The following is a 27,459-nucleotide window of genomic DNA, read 5'->3' as shown; positions in this document are numbered from 1 at the left end:
AAAAAAAAAAAAAAGCACTGACTGCTCTTCCAGAGGTCCTGAGTTCAATTCCCAGTAGCCACATGGTGGCTCCCAACCATCTGTAATGGGATCTGATGCCCTCTTCTGCTGTGTCTGAAGAGATCAACAGTGTACTCACATTCATTAAATAAATAAATAAATAAATAAATAAATAAATAAATAAAGTCTCCTTAAAAAATAAAAATAAAGGAGGGGATATTTATCCCAGTGAGTTGAAGGTGTATATCAGCATAGAAGCCTGAATATGGATATTTGTGGCTGCTTTATTAACAGTTGCCAAAACCTGGACACAGCCAAGATGTTCCTCTGTAAGCGAATGGATTAAAAAAACAAAATACACACACACAAACAAACAAAAACTCAACCAACCAAACAAAAACCCATAAAACTGTGATATACCCAGGGGGCTGTGCTGGAAATATCAGGCTGGATCAGACGTGGGGAGCACTGTGAGGCCACCCACTGGGGAGGAGCTGCGGGGATGTCTGCATGGGTCAGACTTGCAGACCAGAAGCCCCCAGAGCTTCCTTACAGAGATGGAGCATGGAGGTGGGGTACAGCGCAGCCTCGAAGCAGGGGTGATGAGGAGGGGCCCAGCCCCAATGTCCTTTGCTGGCTCTGACTGCCACTCTCTCCGCCCGCTCCTGTCCCCTCCCAGAGTTTGTCCGGATGATGTCTCGCTGAGGCCTCCGAGGGGCTCCTCCAGGTCTGTCAACTCCCACAGGCGGGGAGAAGAGCTGAGCTCGCCTCACCCCCGCAGTAGCTGCAGAGAGCCCAGGATGTACTGGCGGATGGGGCCTGCCTGCACCCTGGGGAGGTGCCCACCCCGGACCCCCCACCCCTCCGCACTGTGAAAGACTCACAACTCTTGCAACTGGAAAAAGGGGGCGCCCGCCGGCGAGGAGGCCACAGTGCCAAGCCGGTAGAGGACATGCAAGGCGCCAAGTGCCATGTGCCCAGCCGCTGCTGGCTGGGTGGGCCAGGGAGCCCACCAGCAGACCCCACACAGCATGTGTGCCCCAGGGCAGAGCCTCTCAGCGCCCTCCTGATGCCTGTCCCAGCTCGCCTAGCCCTTTGATCTCAGAACCAATAAAAAAAAAAACCGAGAATGACAGAGAGGATGGTCCTTGCTTTGTGCCAGATATTCACCTTTCCCCAGAACCTCCTGCACTCCCAGACCAGGGTGGTTTTCTTACATGCCACATACATTGACTGAGTATTCTTTACCCAGAGACTTCTGCCCTTGTATATTACGTAGGCTGGAAATATGGCATCTTTGCGGGTGGGGGTGGGTGGGTTTTCGAGATAAGGGTTCTCTGCATAGCCTTGACTGTCCCGGAATTTGCTCTGCAGACCAGGCTGATTTCAAACTCAGAGATCCACCTGCCTCTGCCTCCTGGGTGCTGTGATCAAAGGCCCACCACCCTAGAAACGTGGCCTCTTCTAAGAAGGAGACTGCTCTGGCAATTGAGCTGGGCAGCTGCTTCCAGTAAGATCCGGTTCTTTGTTTCTTGGCTGAATCTCTAGCTGGCCTCTCACCAAGCCATGAATAACACTGAACTTCACTATTATTATGATTATTATTATTGCTACTATTATTATTTCTGAGGACAGGCATTTTGCCTGTGTGTATGACTCTGCACCGTGTACATTCCTGGTGCTCACGGGACCAGAAGAGGCACTGGGTCCCCTGTTACTGGAGCTACCAGATAATTTATAAGCTGCCATGTGGGTGCTAGGAATTGAACCTACGTCCTCTGGAAGAGCAGCCAGTGCTCTTAGCCTATGAGCCTTCTCTCCAGCTTTGACCTTAACTCTCTGATTCTTCACACACAGGCCCCTACCTCAGGAGGGCTGGTGTTACATAAGTGCAAAATGGCACCTGGTTATGCGGTGGAGAGGATCAAGCAAGTGTTCTGCCATAGATTGCCCTTATTTCCTTCTAACACAGAGGGCAGGAGAGACAAGGTGGTCTGAGGAGGAGGTGTGTACTGGGGAAGGAAGCACCTAGCAGGGGCCGTACCTCCTCCTGAGTGCCAGGAGACTCCAGGCTGGTCAGGGATACAGACATGCTGGAAACACATTCAGAGCTGATTACAGAGCGCGACCCTGCATGGAGGAAAGCAGACCGGAAGCAGTCCCTGCACAGACAGGAAGCAGGGCATGAAGAGGCCTGGCCAGCCCCAGGGAGGTGAGAGGAAGTGGTGTCAAGGGCTTTGCCCTGGAGGAAACTCCACTGTGTGTGATGATCTGACAGGCAGCCGCTCTGTTGGCAGTTAGGCCTTGGGTTTGTTTACTGTATGACTCTGGGTAGTCGTGCGCCAGTGTGTGCCCTCTTGGAACCTGTTTCCTGTGTATAATGAAGGAAGTCTACAATGCGGGCGCCATTGGCTTCTGTCATTTGCAGAGTGCCACGGACTTTTGCGACCTGGCAAAAGAAAGCCACTGTAATCAGTGGGTTTAGTGTCCACAACTGACAGGTTGAAGGATCTTAGAGGAGATGTTTGGGAGTTGTTTGGGATCTTGGACAGGCTTGGAGCATACTTGGGCAGACATGTGGGGATAGCTAGAATCCTGCAAGTCTTTATTTCCCTCTTTCAGCACGTTAAAGACTCATGGCAAGGGCTTTTTTAGTTACACGTGTTTATTTATCTCGTGTGCATGCCTGTGGGTGTGTGCAGGAAGGCCAGAGGATGGCGTTTGAGAGTCAGCTCTCTTTTTCTACCACGTGGTTCCTGGCCCTCAGGTTGTTAGGGTTGGCAGCAAGAGCCTTCACCCAATGAGCCAGCTCACCAGCCTACCTGAGGACTCACTGTCACCCCTTTGGAATCCACCCCTGATTCTGATGCCATCCTAGGGGTTAGGGCCGTCATTTTCCATCCTTAACCAAATCTCAGAAGATTCCGATGCTGACCACGGGCCTCCGAACTCCACGGTAAGTTCCAGCCAGGTAGATACAGGTGTGCTTCCAGGCACCTGAGGCAGGAGGGAGGGCTAAAGGAGAGAGTGGGGAGAGGGAGGGAGGGAGAGGGCACTCTGTTCCCCCAGGTGTCACAGTTGAGGGAGGACACTTGTTCTTAGACCTGGCAGGAAACGTGGCAAGGCCCGTGGGCCCCCAGCCAGACACGCCTGGGTAATCTCCACGTCCCAGAGGCCAGCAGGGCTGGGAGCTCCAAATTCTAATAATCCAATTCTGACACTAAGCCCTTGGCTCCGCGCCTCACTCGGCAGGCCTACAGTTCTCCTGTACTGGCTTAACTCTGCCCAGGGACTCCAGATCAGTGCGTTTCAGAAATGTAATGGCTTTGTGGGGCGATTTGAAGAGAAAGGGCCTCTGTAGACAGCTCCGTGAGCAGGCAGGGGGAGCCCTCCAGAAACCGGCCAAGGAGAGAGAGGAGCACACAGTGAGCTAGGAGGGCTCCATGTCTAGTGTGTGTTCTCTTAAAATCATAAACACAGCAGCTGTGACAAAGGGACTAGAGAAAACAGTCCGGTCCTGCTGAAAGGACTTTTGAGTACTTAGGCAAGAAGCCAGGGGTAGGTCTCTTCTCTGAAACCTGGGGCCCCTCCCTTGCATCTTAGCTACGCCCTTGCGCCTTAGCTCCACTTTTACATCTTAGCTCTGCCCTTGCACTTTAGCCCTGCCCTTGCATCTTAGCTCCGCCTTTGCAATGTAGTTTCTCCTTGGATCTTAGCTCCTCCTTTGCATTTTGGCTCCTCCCTTGCATTTTAGCTCTGCCCTTGTACTTTAGCCCCTCCCTTGCACTTTAAGCCCTGCCCTTGCATTTTAGCTCCGCCCTTGCACTTTGGCTCCTCCCACCCACCTGGATATTTTAAGGATTAGAATTCCATGACTTCTAGAACCAAGATGCATTTCCCCAGGCAAGGGCTCCTTCTGCTACCCAGGGCACTCCTCTAATACCCCTTGTGGGGCAGCTCCAAGTGTCACCTTAGAGCTGGGCCTAGTGGCACACGCCAATAATCCCAGCACTCAGGAAATGAAGAAGGGAGGGAGGGTTGTGAATTGGAGGGCAGCCTAAGCTACATAATCACACACACACACACACACACACACACACACACACACACACACGCACACACGCACACACGCACACACACACACCACCATCACCACCACCACCACAGGTTAAAAATATAACTAAAACAAAGATGTAGGAGCTGAAGAGATGGCTTGCTTAGTAATTAAGAGTCGGTACTGTCCTTCTAAAAGACCTGAGTTCAGATTCCACAAACGGCTCGCAACTGCCTGTAATTGCAGCTCCGCGAGATCTGGTGCCCCCTGCTGGCCTCCACAGACACTGAACTCACGAGCACAAACCAACACGGAGACACATACACAAAGCTGGAAAAAACAAAAAACAAAAAAAAAAACCAAAAAACTGAAAATTCTTAGGAAAAGTCCGTAGGTTATGTGGGCAACCGTTGTCGTTTTCCGCGGGGATCTTGCGGTTTCATGAATTCTATGACAGGAGCGGCAAGTCCTGAAGCTTATCCCGTGGGTACTGGGGGAAGATGTATACAGGACGTCCTTGGGATTGTGCCTGTAAGTACACCCGGTGGCCTCTGTCAGTGTTCACTATTAATGCTGTACCTCCTGTTATGTTTGCCTTCTCCGGAGAGTCTTCTTGCCTCAGTGTGATTTCCTGTTGCAGAAAAAAGGATGGGAAAGGGCTGGAGAGATGGCTCAGTGGTTAAGAGCACCAACTGCTCTTCCAGAGGTCCTCAGTTCAATTCCCACTAACCACATGGTGGCTCACAACCATCTGTAATGGGATCTGATGCCCTCTGCTGGTGTGTCTGAAGACAGCTATAATGTACTCATGTACATAAAATAAATAACCTCTTTTTAAAAAAAGGATGGGAAAGACAGTCATGAAATTCACTTTGAAAGGTTTCTTCCTCTTTTTCGTCTTCCTCTTCCTCTTCTTCTTCTTCTCCTCCTCCTTCTTCAAGATTTATTTTATTTATATGAGTACACTGTCACTGTCTTCAGACACATCAGAAAAGGGCATTGGATTCCATTACAGATGATTGTGAGTCACCATGTGGTTGCTGGGAATTGAACTCAGGACCTTTGGAATATCAGTCAGTGCTCTTAACTGCCAAGTCACCTCTCCAGCCCCCAAGATTTATTATCCTTTAAAAAAGATTTTATTTGGGCTGGAGAGATGTCTCAGTGTTTAAGAGTGCCGACTGCAGGGCTGGTGAGATGGTTCAGTGGGTAAGAGCACCGACTGCTCTTCCAAAGGTACTGAGTTCAAATCCCAGCAACCACATGGTGGCTCACAACCACCCATAATGAGATCTGATACCCTCTTCTGGTGTGTTTGAAGACAGCGACAGTGAACTTATACTAATAAATAAATCTTTGGCCGGAGCAAGTGGGGTTGACCAGAGCAAGCAGAGGTCCTAAGTTCAATTCCCTACAATCATATGAAGGCTCACAACCATCTGTACAACTAAACTGTGTACTCATATACATAAAATAAATAAATCTTTAAAAAAAAAAAAGAGTGCCGACTGCTTTTCTGAAGGTTGTGAGTTCAAATCCCAGCAACCACATGATGGCTCATCCATAATGAGATCTGATGTTCTCTTCTGGTGTATCTGAAGACAGCTACAGTGTATTTACATATAATAAATAAAAAATCTTTAAAAAAGATTTTATTTTATGCGTATGAATCTTTGCCTGCCCGTGTGCATATGAGTAGCACGTGCATGCTTGGCACTGTCAGAGGCCAGAAGATGGTGTTGGATCCCCTGAGACTGGAATTATAGAGGGTTGTGGATGCTGGGAAGCGAACCCAAAGACCTTGCAAGAGCAGGTCTTAACCACCCTCTGCAGCCCCGACTTTTAAATTTTAAAAATTATAGCAGGGCAGTGGTGGCACATGCCTTTAATCCCAACATTTGGGAGGTAGAGGCAGGTCAATTTCTAGTTTGAGGCCAGCCTGGTCTACAGAGTGAGTTCCAGGACAGCCAGGGCTATACAGAAAAACCCTGTCTCGAACCCCCACCCCCCCACCCCAAAATTATATATATATGTGTGTACATGCACGCATGCGTGGGGGTGTGGTGAGGGTGTGGGTGGGTGTCTGGGCATGTTGTGAGTGCTGTGCCCACAAGGGCCAGGAGAGGGCATCAGATCCCCTGGAGCTGGAGTCAGTGGGTTGGGAGTTGTCTGCGAGTTTGTCCTGGGTGCTGAGGACCAAAACTCTCTGCAAGAGCCTCGAGAACTCTTCACCATTGACCCATCTCTCCAGCCCCAGTGGGATTAACACCCGCACAGGAACCTCCCGTTGGCAGCGACCAACTCATCTTCACTCAAATCTGGGCTCTGGCTCAAATGTCTGGAAATAGTTCATACCTCAGGGTCCTGCAAGGTGCCGGGCAGGTTCAGATTGCACACGCGCGCTGTCCCCGCACTCCTTGCGGAGGTGTCTGTCACCTGATCCTGCTTCCGACCTACTATCGCTTGTAGAATGAGGACCGGGTTCTGAGTTTGGGTTGAAATAGAAAATGCTCCCCACAGGATACAACACTTGGTCCTGCCTGCTGGCAGCCCTTCTTCTGGAAGTGATGGGAATTGGAGGCAGGGCAATAGGAAGTAGTTCAGTAGGGGGCGGGGGGGGGGGCGCGGGGGGGGGGCGCATAGTCCATTCTGTATTCTTTTTCTCTGCTTCCTGCTTCCACCACAGGGTTCCCTAAACTATGATGGTTTCCCAAAATTTGTGGGGCTAAGCAACCATGGCTAAATCCCATCACCACGAGCCAGACTATATACCCTTTCTACTTGGCGTTACTCCATCTGGCATTTTGGTCACAGCTATGCCAGGAGAACTAATAGGCCTTCTTTTAGCCTCATTCGTGATCATTAGCCATACTCAGCTTATGGGTGGGCAGTTACAAGGAACTAGCTCCTTTAGGGGCTGGACAGATGACTCCACAGTTAAGAGCACTTACTGCTCTTCTACAGGGCCTGGGTTGAGTATCTGGCACCCACATAAGGGCTCATAACCGTCTGTAACCCCGGTTGCAGGGGATCCAACACCCTCTTCTGATTTTTGAAGGCATCAGGCAGACATGATGTACCTACAGTTATGCATACGGAAGGAAGGAAGGGCCATTAGGGAGGCAGAGGCAGGCAGATCTCTGTGAGTTCAAGGCCAGCCAAGGCTTTATAGTGAGATCCTGTCTCTCAAAAAGAAATAAAGAAAAAAAGGAAAGAAAGAAAGAAAGAAAGAAAGAAAGAGCGAGCCCGTGCATGGTGCTTAGAGAGTGTGGCTCAAAACCTTTACACATATAGTTCTCTCTGCTTGAGATTTTCTTTGAGCTAGGCTTAAAGGTCTCCCTCTTATCTTAGAAGGACTGAAGCCCACAGCACAGCTTTAAGCTCTCCTAACGGGAGTGTCCTGTGGTACAGGAACAGGTGACAGCAAACTCCTCTGATCTCAGCATGTAGGAGGCTGTGAGACAGGAGGTCACAGGTTCCAGGCCAGCCTGGGCTGCAGGCAAGACCCTGCCCCCAAGTACAAAAAAAAAAAAAAAAAAAAAAAGCAAGCAAGCTTGCCCTCTGTGCTGGGTGCACCGACCCAGCTAGGTAGGCTGAGGTATTTTCCTCACACTCACAAAGCCCTGGGTCCTATCCCCAGCACTCTGGAAACTGACTGTGGTGGAGTGTGTCTGCAGTTCCAGCACTCCAGAGGTGAAAGGCAGGAGTTCAAAGTCACCCTCAACTGCAGAACAAGTTGAGCTCAGCCTGGGATACATTTCTTTTTCTTTCTCTCTCTCTTTCTTTTTTCTTTTTTTTTTTTTCAAGACAGGGTTTCTCTGTGTAGTCCTGGCTGTCCTGGAACTCACTCTGTAGACCAGGCTGGCCTCGAACTCAGAAATTCACCTGCTTCTGCCTCCCAAGTGCTGGAGTTAGGATCCTTTCTTTAAAAAAAAAAAAAAAAATCCAATGCATTCTTATCAGTTAACACAGTTAAAATCGGTTATCAGAAGTCTGTGGTGAGCTTAGAGATAATTAACTTCTCAGAAGAGGAAAATCAGGCACGGTGGGAAGCCACTTGCCCAAGGCCAGGCAGATGCAAGCCTTCTCTGTTCCCATCCCTAGTCACACTGGCCCATCAGCCTCTTCTGTGAGTTCTATCCTCTGCAGGGCAGCAGAGGGCGGCCAGCCCAGCCTCCTTTCTGCTGCTGCTGAAGACCCAGGTAGTTTCCCACTGACTGGAAGCTGAGGTGCCATGGGCAGGTCCTCAGCCTCTCTGGGTGGCTCTGATCCCGCTGGCTTGAAGAGAACCTAGGTGAAGAAACTTGGCTTTGGGAGCAGACCACCCACCTTTGCATCCAGGCGGGAGGCAAAGAGCCCCCACCCCCCAACCTTCTGTGTTTTCCCTCTTGAGCTTTTATTGTGAGCTTATCCTTCGGGCGGGAAATTATGCCACTAACTTAAAATAGACTGCGCTTAATTAATAGCATGCTTTGTTCTTGGGATTCTTATCTCGACCGGAAGACACGCCTCTTTTCGGGTTTGTGGGTCAAGGTGAAGTTGCCTCTGGGGACTCAGGAACAGCTGCTTTCTGCTTTTCCACTTTTGAACTCAGGTTCCTGTTGGCTTTTCCCTCCCTGGGGTAGAAGGGTTTTTCCCTAACTCGTTAGCCTGGGGTGTTCACCAGGACCTTTCCTACTATTAGATTGCCAGCATGACATGTTATAATTACTTCTTCTTGTATGATTAATAGCTACTGTGTACTAAACACCATCTATGAGCCAGGCCCTCTGCTAAGGGATTCTGAGAGTCCTACATGTGGGTATTCTAATTACATCTATCAGATGAGGAAGCTGTGGGCTCCGAGGGGAGAAAGGGCTCCCCAAGTTCCACATAGCTCTAAGAAGTAGAATCAGCCTTTGAATCCAAGTCTCGGTGACCCCCAAACACTAAGACTTATTTATTGACATTTAGTCATGTGCTCCACAGTCACATAATGCTCTTGGGCTGGCAAGGTAGCCCAGCAGGCACAGGGACTGACTGCTGTCCTCAGCTACAGACTTCCTGAGTTCATCTGGCCTGGCTTCATCTAAAACTAAAACAAAAAGAAGAGGCAGTAAGACAGCCTAGGGTGTACAAGCACTTGCCGCCGAGCCTGACGACCCAAGGTGATGATGAAACTCATGAACTTGTGTTGTCCTCTGACCTCCACAGCCAAGCTGTGGCGTGTACCTATGTGCCTCCCCCATACCCTCTGCTTACAAATAAATGACTTTTCCAAAAGCTTTTTTTTTTTTTTTTTTAATTCTCTTCCCTTAAAATTTATCTCTTTTATGTCTCACAGTCTTAGGGCATATGTACAAATATTTTGTATTGGAGAGGGGCAAACTGAGGCACAGAGAGGTGAATTCCTTTACCCGGGTAACATAAGAGACACTTTTCTTTTGCATCAAATATGGTCTCACTCATAGGTAGCCAGCCTCACGGGACACGTGGGTTGGAAGCTGAATACTGTTGTGCGGTTCTACACAGATTACTTAACCTTCTTCAACTTTTTAAGTTTCTCATCCATAAACAGGGGGAACATTTCCTGTTTTTCAGCTTTCTGAGGTGGATATGAGATTCAGATGTGTGGGAACGGATGGCTGTTGAGAACCTGCTGTCAGGGCCCTGTCTTGGCTACAGTCCTAAGCTTGGCTTTTGGATGGGTGTATGATCTTTTTTTTTTTCCCCCAAGTTCTCTTCCGTGTTGCACGACAAGCATATTGTTTTCGCTGGGCATGGTAGCACCAGCCTGCTGTTTTAGCTACTCGGAAAGCTGAGGCAGGAGGATCCCAAATTTGAGGCCAGTCTGGACAGCTTAGCAAGAGACAGAGTCAAAGTCTGGGGATGCTCCTCCGGGGTAGGAAGGAACCATGCTCAGCTCAACCCTGGTTTTCCAAGAGGAGAGAGGTGCAGGGCTAGGGAGAGAATTTTCTGAGTGGATGGATGGTGTTTGGATCAGCAAAGGCTCAAAGCTCTAATGGATGATAGAACTGGGAAGCCACTGAGAGGGGAACGGAGCCCATCTCGGGCTCAGCCCCAGACTGTAGCTCCTGTCACTCTATGAAGGTCACCTGTCCTGAGTGTGTTGCGGATTTAGAGAAAACTTTGACCTGGGTCTTGGCAGTCCCAAGCAGGGGCTTTAATACCTGTATGTCTACGTGTCAGGGACACACAATGAAGGTCAGAAGACTGCGACCCTTTTTTTTTTTTAAAGTTTTTCTCTGTATAGCCCTGGTTGTCCTGGAACTCACTTTGTAGACCAGGCTGGCCTCGAACTCAGAAATCCGCCTGCATCTACCTCCCAAATGCTGGGATTAAAGGCGTGCGCCACGACCGCCTGGCCTTTGCGCCCCCCCCCCCCCATCCTTATCAGCCTTATGGAGACTGGGGGTAAAACCCATGTTCTCTGCCAAAGCAGCTAGAGCTCTAGACGCTGAGCCATCTTTCCAGCCTCCTATTTATTGTTATAGAGACAGGATCGCACTCTTTGAGCTCAAGCTGGCCTTTTAAAACTCCTGGTAATCATCCTGCTTTAACCTCTGAGAATACAAGCACGTGTCACCTGGCGTCAGCGCGCCTAGAGTTGTTTTATGTTCCTTTTTCTGAACCTCGAAAATCAAATTCAACAGGGCTTTCCATGTTTTGTCCGCATTATCTGTATGGACAGGGTAAGTACTTATGGAACAAATGATTCCACTTCCCCCGCTTGGCTGGGTCGGAAAAATAGGAGTTGAGGCAGATACCCAAGGGCATGGACAATAACGCAGAAGAGCGCTGGGTGAAATGCCAAAGCAGGGAGCTCGGGTCGTGCCAATGGTCCCCAGCAGGAGGAGGAGGAGGAGGAGAAGGAGAAGGAGGAAGCCCCTAGCGCCACTCAGGTTTCCAGGCCCGCCAGGGACCGTCGCCATGGAGACGCAGGCATCCTGGAGCCCCCTCCCCCTAATAGCCACGCGTTTCCGCTGCGTTGGAGCATTCTGATTGGACGGCCTCCTGGACGCTACCACACACCACGCGCCTGCTAAGGGGTGACGGCGGGGACCGTGTCCTCGCTGGACTCGCCACCTGTTCACATGGCATTCCAGGGAGAGACGGGCCCCGATGCTCCACACGGGGACAAACCATCGCTCGGCTTGCAAGAGCCTAGGCTCTTGCCTTCTGAGTTGAAGGAGGAGGGATGGAAAAGACGGCAACGCCCCCTTCTGAGCTGACTCGGTCCCCAGCTCTAGAGCACCGGAAGTGTTGGCGACGTGTCATTGCGCCCTTCTCTAAACCTTCCCCGGCCCAGGCCACCTTTCCCAGTCGGCTGTGGGATTCCGGGGCGGCCTGGGCGCTGCACCCGCCACTTCCGCATGGAACCGCCGCTTCAACCGAACTCCCTCCCTCGGCGCGCGCTCCTTCTCGTGCCCCGTGGTTGGGCCGGAGCCTAGGCGTGGCCACGCCCCTCCCCGGACGCAACAGCCAATGGCGCGGCCGCTCTCGGCAGGGTGGTGGGTAATTCATGAGGGCCGCCCTCTGATTGGCTGAGGCGCTCCGGGCTGAGGGCTGGGCGGCGGGGTAGGTTGCTCCCGAGGTGGGAGGCGGCGCCCCAAGGCGGAGGAGGAGGAGGAGGAGGAGGAGGCCCTGAGAGCGACATGTCCCGGGTTGCCGAGGCAGAACGGTCCGCCACGCTGCTCTCCTGAGTTGGGGGTGGCCGGCCGAGGACGAGGGTCGGCAGGGGCTGCCCCCGCCGTGGTGGCCGCCATGCTGAGGCCCCGGAGAGCCGAGGGAACCGCTGTGGCGCTTCTCCGGCTGCTGCTGTTGCTGCTGCTGCTGGGGCCGAAGCTCCGGGGTCCGGGGCTCGGCGTGGTCGGCGCCGCCGGGGCCGGACTGCCGGAGAGCGTCATCTGGGCAGTGAACGCGGGCGGCGAGGCGCATGTGGACGTGCACGGGATCCATTTCCGCAAGGACCCTCTGGAAGGCCGGGTGGGCCGAGGTGAGAGCCCCTCCGGCCGAGCCTTGGGGGGATCCGCGGCCTGGGAGCAGGGCGCAGCTGCGGGCCTCGAACCCCTTCCTCTCCAGCCGGGAGACCACAGCCTTGGAGCGAAGTTTCTCTCTGCAGTGAACCCACCCCCAGCCCCCCAACCCCCCACCCTTCAGGGACCTGGCCAGGACCCAGGGCCTAGCCCTGACTGGAAGCTACCAAGAGCCATCGAGGCATAGAGTTGGCGAGAAGTTTATATTTAGACCCTTTCTCATTTTACGTTGCCCCAGCCCCTCATCCCACCCAAGCTGGGAATGTAAAAGGCAAGGGTGGCCTTTTGCCTGGCGCCTGGAGGCCTCGCAGGTTGGAGGTCATCGACTCCGCTGCTCTGCCATCCATCGCGACGGTTTCCAGGAGATGCTTTGCCCACCCTACAGATCACCCGCCGTTTTCCGTGCCCCTTCCAAGCCCGGGACTGAGGCTTGATTCTTCGCCAGACTGGCAGGGAATCTTCGAAGGGGGAATAGTCCGGGAAAGTTTGACTGTGGCACCCCTCCCCTCCCCTCCTTTGGAATTTGTATGCTTAAAAGTCAAAGTCACCCGACGGGTGTCGGTATATCGCAGCCCATCCTGCCCATCAGGTCAACCTGTGTAAGGTTTGAGTGTGACCCCCGGGTGATCGTAAGACATATGATCCCAGCTTAGGAGGAAAGTGGGTTTTACAGAGTTTCACAGTTCACAACGGCCAAATGAGAATTTTGAGGGCAGATGGTTAAAAATACAGGTTCACAACGGCCAAATGAGAATTTTTGAGAACAGATGGTTAAAAATACAGGTTCCTGGGCGGTCTCTAGACACAGTAGACAAACTTTTTTCTTTTACTTAACTAGCTGGGACTCGGGTCTCTGCCCTAGGCACTTCTGTTATAGGTTACCTCCCCACACCCCCCAATCCATTCTTTGGAGAAAACTGCTCTAGATTCTTCTATAAGTAGGATTGAAAAACAGGTTTAGAAGGAAAGTCGGGGACTGAAGAGCTGGCTCGGCGGTTAAGAGTGCCAATTGTTCTCAGAGAACCCAAGTTTGATTCCCAGCACCCAGATGATAGCTCAGGATTGTCCATAACTCCATTTCCCAGGGATCCAGCACTGCTTTCTGACATCCATAGTCACCAGGCACACGTGTGCACAGAGAGACATACATGCAGGCAGAACACTACACAAAACTGTTTGAAAAGTTTTTTTGAAAAGGTTTTTCTTGTTTCATGTTCTGGAAGATTGATGCTATATGCTCTGTGCAGAGGCTGCCTTTGTAGACAACAGGAAATCTTTTTTTCAGTGTTTGTGTGTGGTTCTTTTAACTTTACTGAAGGTTTCAACTTCCAGTTTCTGTGTTGCGATAGTTATATTGTGTGTGTCTTATCTGGATGTTGTGGCACACACCTATAATCTCAGCACCGTCAAGGCAGAGGCAGGAGGATCCCTGATTGATGAAAGCCAGTCTGGTTTATCTAAGGAGATCCAGGGCTACATTGTGAGAGCTTGTTTCACAAAAGAAACCAGAATTCTTTGCTTTTATACATGTAAGGGTCTTGGCACATGGGGCTGTTCTCTGAAGTTCTGTGTCCTGGAATGCATTTAGACCTGGCATGCAGGTCCCAGGAATCTGGATTCCGCTGAGTCAGGGCTCCAGGTCGTGGCAGCCAAAGCCAGACTTTGTAACAGCAGGTCGTTACTGCCTCTGTTGCTGGTGTTCCTCTTTCTTCATGCTTGTGGGCAGAGAGGAAGGAGCTCCTGAGGAAACCGCACAGTTGGTGGACTTTGTCTCTTGAGATAATGGTGGTGAGGGCAGTGTACAGCTGGTTTCTTCATTCAGATACCCAGCTATACACTGGTTCCATTGTCCTCCTTTTAGGTCCCCAGTACAGAGGATGAAACTAAGACTGCCATCTTTAGTCCTCTTATTCCCATACTCTGCTTTTAGGTTGCTGGTGCAGGTGGTTTAGTTTTGGCCTGGTCGGTAGCCAGCTAGGCTCTCTCGTCCTTGGATTGTAGTTTCCTAGGGGCCAGAACACTCGTGTGTGTGTGTGTGTGTGTGTGTCAGGGGTTGGGGTTGGGCTGGGTAATTGTAGCAAATACACAGTGTGTGAGATCTGCCAGACTCTTTCATCGTGGAATCCGATTTTGGACACTAGTATTTGGGGCAACGTAGAAAGGAAGGTCCCCTGCCCCAGACTGTCTGCTTGTCTGGGTGTGGCCGGCACGAAGGCATGGAGAGAAAGAAGAGTTGGGTATATAGTGCTGCGGCGTGGGCCGGCGGATGTTGGTACTTACTAAGTCCCTGAGGTAGTGCTCCCTGGCATTGGGTCTGGGCCCCAGATACGTTTAAGCGTCCACTGAGCAGTCAGCTTTCTAGTTTGTTCTGTGCTGAGGCGTCGGCCCTGCCCAGGGAAGAGCAGCTGTTCAGGCTGCCTTGCCTTCTCGGGATCAGGGTGTGCCCCTTATTTGGAGACCCTTGTCTCATGCAGCTATTTATGCTGATTGCTGGAGGGCTGTGCTTCATTTCTTTTCCCACATGGCTGTGATACTGTTTGCAGCATGTGTGCTGAGGACATTTTCTAAGGGTTTGGCCTGATTCTGAACTTGCCTGCCATTTCTCTGCCTTCTTTGTAAGTTCAGCATTCTTGTGACTGAGTGGCCTGGGGTACCCAGTGGCTTATGCTTCTAACAACACTTGATAACATGTGTATTGACTCCGTTTCTGCCTTGGGATCGCTAATGGTCACAGCCTGGAAAAGGCATTTTATATCTGTGTGCCTCAGTTCAACAGACAGATGTACTGCTGTGGAAAGTGCTGTGGCCCAGCATGAGTTCTGGGTGTGTGTGGCTTTGCTCTTGCTGGTTTGTTTTGAGACAAGGTTTCAGGTTGCCCAGGTTAGCCCCAAACTTACCATGTAGCTTTAGGATGACCTTAAACTCTTGATTATCCTGCCTTCACCTCCCAAGTGCTGGGATCACAGGCTTGGGCCGGGCCTGGCTTTCCAGGTTCTTGACTTGGTCCCTGTGGTGACGTGACCTGACCCTGCCATTTTATATGTTATATGTCAGGGTCACAGAGGACTTGGCTTGGCTTTGGGGGACACTCCTTCCTTTCCTAAGGAGATTCACTCTAGAATTTATGGCATGAGGGCCTTGTCTTTTTTTTTTTTTTCTTCCCTGCTTGATGGCCTTTTACATGAAATTAAAAGTAGGTCAGAGTGTGTGTCCAGAGGGGAGAGGTGTTGTCTGGAGACCTGAGCCGGTCAAGTGACTTACTGTTTAGCCCTAAAGTGGACCCCATTGGAGGCTGCCATTTGGCTAAGGAAGAATTTAGCCTTGAGGAGCTAAGAGCCTGGTAGAGAGAGTGAGGGAGAAGGGGGGGTGGGAGAGCCATGGTTTGCTTATGGCCTGGAGGTTTGTGTAGAGTTCTATTCCTGTGTTGTTTCCTATTAGTGGCAACGCTTCTTCTGAGAGCCCTCCCAAGTACTGGTAGATGATTTAGGTCATAGGTTCCTTGACCCCATTGTTCATTATAATTTATTAGAAACTAACCTCTCTTGAAAAAGAAATGATTGAGAAGCTGGACAGTGGTGGCACACACCTTTAATCCCAGCACTTGGGAGGCAGAGGCAGGCGGATTTCTGAGTTCGAGGCCAGCCTGGTCTACAGAGTGAGTTCCAGGACACCCAGGGCTACACAGAGAAACCCTGACTCGAAAACAAACAAACTAACAAAATGATTGAGAAAAAAAAAAAATCTAGTGGTCAGAGGGCCTAGAGGAAGCAATTCATTTATTTGTTTTTAAGCAGGCTTCATTCTAGTCCAGACTGGCCTTGAATTTGTGGAACCCTCCTGCCTCAGCCTCCTGAGTGCTGGGATCACAGGTGTACTTGGCACTTTATGGTGGGTCCTACCCACGTGTTCCTGCTGGTTCCAGATTTTCTCTTCAGCTACAGCTTTCTAATTCATTTCCTTGCCTCCTTTTAATCTGTTTTCATATGTATGTATGTATGTATGTATGTATGTATGTATGTATTTAGACAGGAACTCACTGTGCAGCCCTGCTTGCCTGAAGCTAGCTCTGTAGTGCAGGCTGACTTGCAGCTCCTAGCACTCTGTCTGCCCTGCCTGCCTGCTGTTGCTGGCACGGCTACCCAGTTTCTAACTCCCAGAGCAGAGGTATTTTCTTTAGTGCTTACTGCCTGTGTCTCTGCCCAGTGGGCATTTCTACATGTTTATCTTTTGTCTGTCTCCATGTGGGACGATCTGCTAAGATTTTTCCAGGTGGCTCACCGCCTCTGCAGTTCTGTGGATGGGTGATGACCCCATACTGCAGTTGAGGACCTAAAAGAAACAACTAGTTATTCAGCATCACTTACTTAGTAGATGACAGGGTCAGGATTCGAATCCAGGCCTGTCTTACTCCGAGCTGGGTTGAATTTTCCAGTGAGCCTGGCTGCCCTAGGAGGAGATAGAATGTAGGCCCTGTGGCCTCCTTCCTTCTGGTTAAGTGAGCTGTGCTGTGCCGGCTTCAGCAGTGCGCTGACTGTCCACTCATTCTATGTTAAAGAAACCTGCTTAGCTGTTTGTGTGTAAAGGCTAGTGAGGGAAGGAAAATCCTTTTTGCTACTCCGTCTCCTGGGACTTTGTGGCAGGTCTCTTAGGACAGCCACTTGGGCTTAAAGTGAATCCCAGATTGTTTAAGTCTCGCTCACTTGGCAGTTTTCTGAACTGTGGGGCTGAGGCTGCTGCAGACAACACTGCTTCTGGTTTCTCAAGTTTTCTTCTCAGTGAGGGGATGGGGGTGGGGTCCACACACGCACAACATTTTCTGTGGATCGAACAATAAACGACATCTAGCTAATGTTCCAGATTTGCGCGTCTCTGCCCTCCTGGGAGAAGGGAATTCTTAGCACTCAGTTGGAGGAGAAATAGCCTTTCAGGTTGCATAGGTGTGTGTGTCCTGAGCAGCCTTTGAGTTTGGGAAGGAGCGAGAGCGTGTCAGCCCCACATCCTTTGGAAGCCATGTGTCTTTGATTTCCTGAGGAGATAACAGGGAGGAGAGTCTGAAGACAAAACTACAGTGAGTTTCCTGCCCCATTGTCTCCTCTGTGCAACTGATCACAAGGCTAATGTCACTTACAGGAACTGTTAACAGTTATGTTTATTTTTCTGAGGGCTTGACCTTAGCCACTGGAACTTTTAGTTCATCTTTCACCTTTTGTCGGGTCCTTTTCTTTGAAATAATGGTGATCTGGAGGACAGAGCTCTAGGGCTGTGTTCTTGGGAGTGAGTCAGATGAGCTCAGACATGTTCAGGGTGGTGTGGTCATGGCTGATCTGCCCGTCTGCCACAGGATCCAGGTGTCAGGTATCTTCAGGGGGAAGGGAGGCTTAAAATCTTCAGTTCGAGTTGAGAAAGCAGTTGGGGGAAGGGGAGATTTTAAGCCTCATTATGTGTGTGCTAAGAGAGCCCAATAGTTTTTGTCAGGACGCATGAGTATTCATTGCCTGGGACTGGAGGGTGGTATATCTTTGGAAAGACCGGAGTTTAGTGTTTGTTTGGTTTTTTTGGGGGGGGGGGCACATTTACAGCTTGTTACCAAGAAGACTGGGGGCTGTAGAGGATTTCTCTGTTTTTTTTTTTGTTTTTGTTTTTTTAAGATTTATTTATTTTATGTGTGTGAGTACACTGTAGCTGTCAGACACACCAGAAGAGGGCGTTAGATCTCATTACAGATGGTTGTGAGCCATCATACGGTTGCTGGGAATTGAACTCAGGATGTCTGGAAGAGCAGAGGGTGCTCTTAAGCCAGTTGGTCTAATGAAGGCGGATTCTTATGCAGGGTGCTGTGCTCCTCACGCTGTCCCCGCCACTGTGCAGTGCTTTCGTCTTGTGTCAGTAGGAGCTGCACCGAGTGGCTACTGAGCGGAGCCTGGGTAGAACATTTCTCCGGTTGGTTTAATCGAGTGAGGCGGTGGTGAAAAGGGCAGCGGAGGTGAACTCAGTCATGTAAGATAGTTGCAGCTGGAGGAAGTTGGAGAACACCGTCCCCTCTTTTACGAGCCTGTTTTTCTTTGCCAGCTTGGGAACTTTTTGAATAAAATTTTTGAAAAACAACAAAAAGGTCCAGCCAGTTTATTCTTTGTCGTGAGTAATGTAGTAAACGTAAGAGTAAGAGCGCTTCCCTGACAGATAGCCAGGTCGCTTTAGACAGAAAACCCATTAGAACTGAGGAGAGTTGCTGGTGGTCCCTGGTCTCAGGAGGTTTTCCCTGCGGCTCTCCTTGATGAGCTCTGCAGCACCTCATTCCCGTTAGGTCAAGGACTAGACTCCTCACTCCCTCCCAACCTTTCCCAGCATGCCCAGGAACTAAATGTAAAGTTCTGCTGACGTGACTCCTGTTGGGTTTCTTTGATGTTTCTCTTCCATGTCAGCAGCTATCTGATTCTTGTCTTTGTGTGAACTCTCTTTAGAACCAGATGCAGAGGGAGTGGCCCCTTCTGCTGGGAGAGTTACTAGAGCGTTGCCCTGGCAATGCCTCTGCCTGGTCTCCACTCTTCCTCATCCTGCCTCTGATGTGCCTTCTCTTTGTGTTTTCCTTAGCCTCAGATTATGGCATGAAACTGCCGATCCTGCGCTCCACCCCGGAGGACCAGATCTTGTATCAGACAGAGCGGTACAATGAAGAAACCTTTGGCTACGAAGTACCTGTCAAGGAGGAGGGCGACTATGTGCTGGTGTTGAAGTTTGCTGAGGTCTACTTTGCACAGTCTCAGCAGAAGGTGAGGGGTGTTGAGGTTCCTGGTTGGCCAGTAGCACACTGTTCTTTTGAACAGTTCAGTACTCTGAAGCCAGTGTAGAAACCATGAGGATCCTCCCACCCTGGAGAAGCGTCCTTCCCCTGCCCATTGGCTGTACCTGTCTTGAGTCCTTTTAGGAACCTCCTGTTCACTTCCTTCCCCGACTCTCAGCAGCTTGTCCCCTGCGCTGGCGTCCCTAGTTCAGTCTGTCTGCTTTCTCCCTGTAAGGCCAGTATGAAACCTTGGCAGCCAAGGGCCGTGGCTGTGTTGGCTCTGGTGGAGGACTACAGTCACCTTGGAATATGTCCAGAGCCATAACTTAAGTTATGAAGCCCCAGCAGGTACATGTCTGATGTCTTGAGGGATCTGAAGCTGGTGGAGTTAACAGTGTCTTGTCTTTTACTCTGGGAAGGTGTTTGATGTCCGGTTGAATGGCCATGTGGTGGTGAAGGACTTGGACATCTTTGACCGTGTCGGGCACAGCACAGCCCACGATGAAATCATCCCGATGAGCATCAGGAAGGGGAAGTTGAGTGTGCAGGGGGAGGTGTCCACCTTCACAGGGAAGCTCTACATCGAGTTTGTCAAGGTAACAGTGGCTGGGCCTCCTCCCGTGGGAGGGAGGAGAAGATGTGCTGCCCGCGGCCTGACTGTGCCTTCCCTTTTCTAGGGGTACTATGACAATCCCAAAGTCTGTGCGCTCTACATCCTGGCCGGGACAGTAGACGGTGAGTTGGGATTTTACCTTCTGCTCCGTGACTTGTGCTGAAGGCTAAGCTTGCGGAGTGCTTGCTATAGATAATCCAGCTGGTCATTGTTTGGGAAATATTTAAAGCCACATCATAGGGAACTCCCAGTCAAACATACAGGGACAAAGTGTCACATGGTGCTGGCCACAAAGGGTTAAAGTCAGCTCTGTGTTCATCCCTGCCTGTTACTGTTTAATCAGCAGTCAGTCTTTGACAAAATCTGTTTTTTGTTTTTTGTTTTTTTCTCCTCTTGAGATCGAGTGTCTCTAGTCCTGGCTGTCCTGGAACTCACTGTGTAGACCAAGCTGTTGTCCTTGACTCACAGAGATTCTCCTGCCTCAGTCTCCCTAGTGCGGGCAGTAAAGGTGTGCACCCCCACACCCTGCCTCTGGGACAAAGTGGAAACTGCTCTATGAGTTGGGATTAGTGATGGCTCCTTTTGGGGTTCCTTCCCTGTTATCTCACTCAGTTAGAATTACCTGAGGACTGGCAGGAAAGTCACCTCTGCTGCTAAGACCGATGACCTGAATATGACCCCAGGAACCACATGATAGACAGAGAGAACTGATCCCACAACTTGTCCTCTGACCTCCACCATGCTTGTGTGCATGCATGGGCACACACGTACGCACACACGCATGCACAGTAAGTGTACTAGAATTACCTGAAATATGTCTTAAGTTCCATTTGTGGTTTGGGCTCTAGTCCTTTGGAGAAAAAGACAAAACTAAGAGTCCCTGTGGGTTTGGGCAGGTGCAGCTCCTTGACCTTGGAGTTCAGCCGCGGTCATCGATTGCTCAGGGTTTAGATTGCTCCGCTGCAGCCTCCCAGCTGATTTTTGCAGGGAAAACTTGGTATCCTACTGGGTTTTCTCCTCCATCTTCTCTCTGTGCTATTTCCCATCTTGTCTTGAATACATAGAAAGTCATATCTTTAATTTTTTTAGACTTATTTTATGTGTATAAGTATTTTGTCTGTATGCATGTACTTGTGCAAGTGTGTTAGTGTGTGGGTTGTGTATGCACCACATGTGTAGTGTTCTCAGAACTCAGAAGAGAAACTGGAACTGCGGTTATGCCATGGTGGCTGTAAGCCACCGGGTCGGTGCTGGGGATCAAGCCTAGGTCTTCCAAGAGGAAGAGCAGCCAGTGCTCTCAAGCATGGGGCTATACCTTCTGCCCATCCTCTTGTCCTAACACCTTCCCTCCCGCCCAGTGCTGACATGGATCTTCTAGGAAGGTGACATTGTACACCAGGCTCTGCTTGGGTTCCTTAGGAGTTGGGACAGAGGTGTGGTGAGGCTGGGAACCAGAGCCTGGTAGGGCAGCCTTCAGTATCTGTATCAGAAGGAAGACGAAGACTTTGAAATAAGTTTTTTTTTTTTTTTTTTTTTTTTTTTTTTTTTTTTTTTTGGTTTTTCGAGACAGGGTTTCTCTGTGTAGCCCTGGCTGTCCTGGCACTCACTTTGTAGACCAGGCTGGCCTCGAACTCAGAAATCCGCCTGCCTCTGCCTCCCGAGTGCTGGGATTAAAGGCGTGCGCCACCACGCCCGGCTTGAAATAAGTTTTAACTGTCAGATCGCTGTCCCTGCCTATTGTGGGCCTCTCGGAGCTTTGAAGAAGTGAGTCAGGAAGGAGAGATAACCTTCCTTTGGGGAAGGCCCTGTATTACTTTTTAGGTAAAACCTGAATCTGACTACTGTTCCTGTGTCCTGCTGTTTAGGTTAGAGATCATTTCTACCCCTCCCTATGGACTTGGCCAGATGACAGAGGTCTCTCTAGTGTGGCCCATTTACGGCTCTGAATGTTCTCATGTAAATACTCTGGGTCTTAGTGTACTTAAAGGGTTTTTCTTTTTTTCTATTAGATGTACCAAAGCTGCAGCCTCATCCAGGATTGGAAAAGAAAGAAGAGGAGGAGGAGGAGGAAGAATATGATGAGGGGTCTAATCTCAAAAGACAGACCAACAAGAACAGGGTGCAGTCAGGCCCCCGCACACCTAACCCCTATGCCTCGGACAACAGCAGCCTCATGTTCCCTATCCTGGTGGCCTTCGGAGTGTTCATTCCAACCCTCTTCTGCCTCTGCCGCTTGTGAGAGGACAAATGGCCATCCTCAGCAGGGTGGAGGGAGTGCTCGAGAAACCAGACACGTTGGTTTCTGTATTCTTTACAGTGTTTAGGAAAAGAGAAAACAAATCAAACAGTGCACGCACACACACACACACACACACACACACACACACACACACACACACGTGCTCACACAGACACACAGACACACATACACACAGAAAGAGATAAGAACAGCAGAGTGAGTGGGGTCACCCCACCAATACTGGTTGCAGAGTGCTCAGTCCTGCTCTGCCTAGCTGGCCCCACCCAGCTCTCTTTTCTCTGGGGTACTTAGGGAGAGGATCCTTCCTCTCCGAGGATCCTCATTATATACCTAGTAGGGAGGACTCTGAACTCAGAGCAGTCACAGTTCCTGGGTTTTAGGTTAGACGTTAACAAACAGCAGGAAAACGTCACGTAACCTGGAAAGACCACCCTGGGGTTGGGTGGGTTCTGAGTTTCTGTCCAGATGTGATTCCAGCAGTCATGGTATTCCAAGTGTGTGTGTGCAGGTAGATAAGTGGGACGGTAAAGACAAAGGCGTGGAAGAGAAAGTCAGCGCTTCCTTCCTGGGAAGCCTGTCTGGGTTAATCTGTTGATGTATCTTCATTGTCATCTCTCATCCTGATGTGTGCCAGTTAGAGGACTGTCTGGTATCCAAGACGACTAGTGTATGTCAGGTCCTCAAATCACCAACAGCTTGTTACTACAACAAATTGTTTTGATTTTAGTGCCTGTTGAGGACTTGATTTCTTCTTGATTTTTCTCTTAATCTGGTTCATTTGAAATTTCTTACTTCTTAACCATAGAGCTAAGTTATTGTCAAAACTGGGTAGGAGACAGGAGATTGGAGTGGTCTCTGCTGGGGTGTCTGACCCTCTACCACCTCACCTTGTTGGTACCTCCCTCCCTGAATTCCTGAGCCAGCAACTCTTACTGGCCCCTCCATAGGGTCTTGCTGCCAGGGGACAGGGATGCTTTCCAGCCTGCAGCAACAGAACACTTGACCTTAAAAGTCTCTTCTGGTCTTTGGATTAGAAAAGGCTTATGTTAGCAACCTCAGAGACTTGAGCCCTGCTAAGTGACTGACCACTGTTTAGAATGTCCAGAATCTGATGTCCATCTGTCCCTGTGTCTTCTGTCCTCTTTCAGCTAGTTTAGGCTTATGCCTAGAGTCACCCCAAAGAACTGAGACTGGCTGCAGCAGCCCAGCTGTGTTTCTCATTGATGATAATAGTAGGCTCTACTGCCCTCCCTCCCCTATCCAAGTAGCAGTTAAGTTCCATCCAAATACATGGGACTCAAAGACTCCTAGTCAGCCGTAGTTCTGGAGGCTCTGAATGTCTAACTTTAGCATCAAAGTGTCTGTCTCAGATTCCCAGTAAACACCTCTGTAGGGGGATGAAGTTTCCGTGTCCCCCATCTTCCTTTTGGTCACCTTCATCTGTGTGTCAGTTAAGACACAGTGAGGGGCAGCCCAGCTGCAATAAAAGGGATTTTCTATGTCAGAAGCAGCAGCTTTGCTTCAGCTTGAGTTGGAGCCGTGTGAGTCTCAGGCCAGGCCCTTATTTCTGAATGTGTTTGAATTTTAAGTTTGCCTTATCAGATATCTGAGCTGTGTGACACAGTAAGTAGCTCTTGGGCCATGTCTTGACTGGCTCCTAATGGTGACTCCAGGCCAGCACTTGGTCATTTGAGAACTGTCTTCTGTGTTCTCTGTGACTTAGGCTAGCCCTAGGGTACTGAGGTGGCAGCTGCATGGCTGTGGCCTGAAGTTGCACTTGCAAAGGTCCTGCTTCTACAGGACGCTGAGGTACTTACTACCCTGGTCTCGGGAACCGCCTGCCTAGGGCAGCAGACATCCTGACTAATCCGGCTTCTGGTTCCCGGTCCATTCCTATTTACAAAGCTATGGGCCACTGTCAGCACATTAAACGAGGTGAGGGAGAGTAGCTGCCTCCATGTCACCTTGTCTGCCTGGGTCTCTGAGGAAGGAGGGGTTCTGCTTTCTCACCCAGCTCACCCCTTTGGTGACTCAGTCCTTCTCAGAAGGAAACCCTGACTCCTGGGCCATTTCCTAATGGTACTGTAAGCCAAGCGGCTCAGCTTCTGCCTCTGTTTCCAAGCCCACCCCTTCCCGGAGGGATAGGGACGGGTGCTTTCCTCTCTAGTTGTGTCTGAGCGGAAGGAACATCTTTCTGTAGCTAATAAAAACTAAAAGGGAAGAGGAAGCAGAAGGGAAGGAGTGTGGCGGAGGCTGGGGTGGATTCCCTAAGCCAAGCCTGCCCAGCTAATGAGCTGTTTGACGTTGAACCTGAAAGCTTTCCCCTCCCTCCAAGATGATGTAGGTACGTGAGGTTTGGGTTAAAGGGGCTGGGTGGGGCATGCTTTATTTTTATTTTTGTATTGTGTATGTCAAGAATCACTCCATTGTTCGTGTTGCTTTTTGCACTGTTTGTTCCCCGCTGTGTTTTGAGCTAGAACAAGGAGTTGCCTGGGATTGGGAGCTGTGGGTGGTGCCAGTCAGGGAGTGGGCCAGGAGAGGCCGGGTTTTCTGTTTGAGCTGTACCCTGACCCAGGATGTTAGAGCCCACGGGTCCAGCTGCTAGAGAGAAAGGTACAAGAGCAGAGCAGAGTGTGCTTCTGTTGATGTTTTGGGAGGAGCAAGCAAGGACAGCTGGGTCGAGTCTGCAGGTCCAGTGTGGTTTAGGTCAGGCAGGGGCCAGCTGGCCTCTGACTGCATTGCTTTAGGTCTTATTCAAACTCTCATAAACATTGTGCCAAGAAACGATCTGTGGGATTCATGTCCCGAAACCATTAAATCTATTGTTTGGAAAGTCTGCAGTCCTGAGGAGGGGCTGCTCACTGGACACCCACAGATCAGGCCCTTTGAAAGGCAGCCTTCAGATGCCTGTTGATGAAGCGTGTGACCTTTTCTCCTGCTCTTGCTGAGTGGGAGATCCCAGGGTACCCCGCACGCACCTCGCCTCGGTGAGCGGGCAGCGCTGACCGCTCTGTGCCTGGAGCAGGTCCCGGCTCTGGTTTGACTTTGGTTTTGTTGAGAAGCTTCTGTTTTAGGGAATTTCTCCTCCTCGTCTCATTCCTGCCTCTCCTGGGAAGGGCCTGGCCCTGGTCTAGAGTCTTAGCTAAGGAGCTGAGAATCAGCCACAGTGCCCCCTTCTCTTCGCGCACAGAGCCCTCTCTCTTAGAGACTGCTCAGCTTTCGGAGTCGAGGGAGGAGTCAGCAGGGAGTCGGCAGGTTCTCTCTCCTCCCTGGGAACTGGGGACCAACCCACCCCGGCAGCACAGTGCCTTTTTTTCTCCTGCTCTGAGTCAGGTGGGCGTCCCCTCTAGATCCAGGTCTGGGCAGGGGTCTGATGGTCCTCACTGTGGGCTGTTTCCCTATCCACCCCGCTCCTTGCTGGCCTACTCTGACATAATACAAGTGTCTTCTTGCCTAGAGGAACCTTAATGGCATTGTGGCCACCACATGTGACTCTTCTCCGTGACTATAAAGACCTAGCAGAGCATGTGAGCACTCTCAAACGAGAGACCAACTGATGCTCCTGCTGTTAAAAAGGCAAAACTAGGGAGGTGACTTTAGGCCTCCTGCTGTGGCCTCTGAGGAAGGTGACTCTTGAGGTAAGACTGACAGAGGCTACACCGACAAACCGCAGACACGCAGGATCTGCTCAGAGATTGCAGAAGAGCTCGGCCTCTCTTATAGGGAAGATGTAATTATGGATCAAAGAGTGCTAAGAAAATTGCAAAGAAGCCTTACTGCTTACACCAGAGAGCTCAGGGCAGCTTTATCTTCCAGCTTTATCTAAAACTATCTGTGTTGGGCTTCCCCGACACAGGAGAGGGGCAAGGATAGACGATTGGCATGGCACTGGTGGTCAGCTGCCCAGGGAGGTCGCTTTCTCTGGATGCAGATGGCTGCTGCCGATCCACTCTGTCTTTCTCGGGCTGCTTTTGTGTCGTTGTCCTAGGTGGCCAGATCGTCTTGATAAGAGCAGATCTGGGGACTGATCAGATTGGCAGGAAAAGAACAGAGTGCATCTCTTGGGATGGGCTTCTCTCGGGAGTGTAAAAGCAAGGGGCCAGGATTGTGCTGGCAGCCAGGGAGACAGTAGTGCCTGCGGAAGTTGGCAGAGGAGGCCTTGGCACGCTCGCATCCAGGCAGTCGTGCGTGATGGGAGCACATAGCATCGGGAGAAGCAGAACTCCATCCTCACCTCTATTTTGAGCTCAGTGCTTTCTTTCAGTATGAGGGAAAACAACAACAAACCGAAGTGTGCTTTCCGTCCTCCTTTCAGAGGACGACTGTCAGGAAACAGTTGAGGTGCCAGGTGGGAGGGGAGACTTGGCAAGGAGAGATGTCGTGGCAAACCTAGGAAAAGAGACATTCTTGGCTCTTCTCTTTCCTGGTGTGCCATGGTCCAGGGAATGAAAAGAAATTTGACCCTGGATTAGTTCCTTGGTTGGCGGTGAGGAGCATTGCCTTTTCACAGAGTTCCCAGGGATAGAATGGCTGTCCATCCTAAGCTCAGGGCAGCCTCTTCAACCATGGTTGGCCCAGCCCGGCTTGTGAGGAAACCAACCCTGTCTCTCAGTATTGAACTTGGCTGCTTGTGGCATCCAGTACTGGAGAACAGACATCAAGTCCTTAGCCTCTGTAGCTCTTATCTTTCCCTGCAAGGCCACACCGTGCTTTTACAGCAGTGTGGCAAGGTGTAGGAGGGACCTTGAACCTGGCTGGCCAAGGCAGCAGCAGGAGTAGGTAGAGCTGTTGTTCCTTCTGGGCTGTCTCCATCCATCTCTACCCCTTTCATGCCCCACCCCACTCCCACCAAAAAGTAAAAAATGAGGATGTTTTTCACTGTCCATTGCTTTGTGTTTTAATAAACAATTTGCAGTGATACTCCGTGTTGAGAGTGAATTGAACCCACAGAGAGAGATGGTGAGCTGGCTGCAGTGGCACTCACTTGTCATTCCAACGGTTGGGAGGATCAGGAATTGAAGACCACATCCAATTAAGTACTCAGTTAAACTGTCAGTCTGGACTCCCCACCCCCACCACTAAGAAAGACCAGGGAGGTGGCTCAGCTGCCACCAAAACTGATCAAAGCCTGAGCTTGACCCCCAGAGCGTGGAGAAAGTGCTGACACATGCTGTGGCACCTCCCCTCCCCAACAGATAAGTAAATGTGTCCCCACCCTACCCCCCCCCCAATAATAGTAGACACCAATGTAGGAGAAGGGGAGGGAAGAGAGGCCATGGAGGACTAATGACATGACATTCTTGTCTCCCTTGGGGCTGGCAAGATGGCTCAACGTGTAAAGGTCCTTGCTACCAAGCTAAGGGGAAGGAGAGAACCAGCGTTCCCACAGGAATGGTTGTCACCTGTTGTCCAGTCACAAACGGGTACACACTTCCTCCTCAATCTTGGCCTGACCACTTCAGCCAGCACTCCAGAAATAATCAAGTCTGTGTGTTATTTGGATATGATTGGAATGCCCAGCCTTGACTCTGTTCAGAGGCACACTAGGCCTCCAGCTATGTCTTTGTGTCCTCTACCCTCTACTGAGAGGCGACCTGCAAGCGAAGCCATAGAATATTTCTCTTGCCGGGCGTGGTGGCGCACGCCTTTAATCCCAGCACTCGGGAGGCAGAGGCAGGTGGATTTCTGAGTTCGAGGCCAGCCTGGTCTACAAAG

General features: G+C 50.6%; 2 protein-coding genes across 3 annotated transcripts in view; both read left to right on the top strand.

Moving 5' to 3' along the window:
• The window catches only part of Cabp1 (calcium binding protein 1), a 26,871-nt gene extending 25,738 nt beyond the window's left edge, over nucleotides 1–1,133 (top strand). For both annotated transcript variants that reach the window (XM_021163062.1, XM_021163063.2), the window contains one exon: nucleotides 680–1,133. In XM_021163062.1, the coding sequence (XP_021018721.1) occupies nucleotides 680–705 (26 nt within the window). In that variant the 3' untranslated portion in view covers nucleotides 706–1,133. The remainder of the gene's footprint in view (nucleotides 1–679) is intronic.
• A 10,549-nt stretch (nucleotides 1,134–11,682) lies between these two features.
• On the top strand, nucleotides 11,683–26,664 carry Mlec (malectin). The gene is made up of 5 exons (XM_021162262.1): nucleotides 11,683–12,050; nucleotides 18,682–18,860; nucleotides 19,291–19,467; nucleotides 19,549–19,606; nucleotides 21,494–26,664. The coding sequence occupies exons 1-5, from the start codon at nucleotides 11,819–11,821 to the stop codon at nucleotides 21,721–21,723; spliced, it is 876 nt and encodes a 291-aa protein (XP_021017921.1). The 5' UTR covers nucleotides 11,683–11,818; the 3' UTR covers nucleotides 21,724–26,664.
• Nucleotides 26,665–27,459: the final 795 nt, after the last annotated feature.

This window comes from Mus caroli, chromosome 5 (genome assembly GCF_900094665.2).
Source record: "Mus caroli chromosome 5, CAROLI_EIJ_v1.1, whole genome shotgun sequence".
Lineage (NCBI taxonomy): Eukaryota > Metazoa > Chordata > Mammalia > Rodentia > Muridae > Mus > Mus caroli.
The sequence above is the reverse complement of the archived record's forward strand: the minus strand, read 5'-3'. Positions and strand labels throughout refer to the sequence as shown.

Coding starts and splice junctions, on each gene's coding strand:
- Mlec (XM_021162262.1), top strand. CDS start 11,819: ATGCTGAGGCCCCGGAGAGCCGAGGGAACCGCTGTGGCGCTTCTCCGG. Junction 12,051..18,681: donor GGAAGGCCGGGTGGGCCGAG/GTGAGAGCCCCT, acceptor TGTTTTCCTTAG/CCTCAGATTATGGCATGAAA. Junction 19,468..19,548: donor TCTACATCGAGTTTGTCAAG/GTAACAGTGGCT, acceptor TCCCTTTTCTAG/GGGTACTATGACAATCCCAA.